We start from the raw sequence: 1,198 nt of genomic DNA, 5'->3' as shown, positions 1-1,198 counted from the left end.
CTCCAATAACCATGGCATTAAAATTTGTTGAATTTCATGAATTGAAAGGTATTTATAAAAACAATTGTTCAAATAAGAAGTAGTTAAAAATATATTTCAAAAAATAACATGTCAAACATCATTCTCCTTATAAAAATAAAAAAAAATAAAACATAAACTTTAATTTATGAAAAAACATTGTTATGATGCAAATATTTTATCATTTGGTAATATTCAAGATGATGCAGAAAGATATAAAGAGATGGTAGAATGGGTTAGTTCATATAGAGAATTAAACACAAAAAGTTCTTTACGTCAACAAAAACCAAAAGTTTTATGTCCAATATGTAATTCTTATTTAAATCTTTCTGATACATATTGTGTAGGTGATTGTTGTCATAGGATCTGTTATAACGTTTGTTTGCTAGTGTATTATGAAAAAAAGTCATTGTATTTAATAATTTAGTGTATTAAAAAACATGTACAACAAGAGATTAATTCAAGTAATGAATATATTAATTGTCCATGTGACCAGTGTGAATGTAAATTAGATAATGCGACTCGATTATTCAAAGATAAAATAATTTCAAGTGAATTAAAAGAAAGATATGAAAAAAAAATGAATGATGCTTATTTAAAGAAAAATAACTATTCTCATTGTCCATTATGTAATGGATTATTACCTCCATATGATGGTCCAAATAAAAGACATTGTAAACATTGTAACGATGACTATTGTTATAATTGTCATGAAAAATGGCATGAAGGATTTACCTGTCAACAATTTGCCAATTATAAGAAAATGAGTCCTCTTTTAAAAGAACTCTTCGTTGAAGGATTAAAATTTATTAAAAACGAAAACGATATGGCATTATCAAATTGCATCATTCAATTTAACTCTATGATATTGAATAATTGTATGTCATTTCAAAGATTTATAAATTCATTTAAGGATATTCCTTGTAATCATGCCTCTGATGGATTTTTTGCTTGGCATGGAAGTTCTGAGGCAGGTGTTAAAGGAATTTGTCAAGAAGGTTTTGATCCTAAGAGAAGAAGTGGTCAAAGTTATGGTATTGGAGAATACTTTGGAGTTACAGCAAAAGACTCAGGAAGTTATTTAAAAGAAAATAGTAATCATATGATTTTAACGTTTATTTCAAGTAAACAGTTTAACAGAATATGTAACAATTTTTGTTATGTAATAAACAACCCATTG

General features: G+C 26.0%; 1 protein-coding gene across 1 annotated transcript in view; it reads left to right on the top strand.

Moving 5' to 3' along the window:
* Positions 1-445: 445 nt before the first annotated feature.
* Positions 446-1,198, top strand: part of ENU1_199120 (zinc finger protein, putative) — a gene marked incomplete at both ends in the record, with an annotated part of 798 nt that continues 45 nt past the window's right edge. Inside the window, one exon of the mRNA XM_008862056.1 lies at positions 446-1,198. This exon is cut by the window's right edge and continues 45 nt beyond it. Within this exon, the coding sequence (XP_008860278.1) occupies positions 446-1,198 (753 nt within the window).

This window comes from Entamoeba nuttalli, assembly GCF_000257125.1.
Source record: "Entamoeba nuttalli P19 unplaced genomic scaffold asmbl_9439, whole genome shotgun sequence".
Lineage (NCBI taxonomy): Eukaryota > Evosea > Mastigamoebida > Endamoebidae > Entamoeba > Entamoeba nuttalli.
This window is presented reverse-complemented; position numbering and strand designations above follow the sequence as displayed.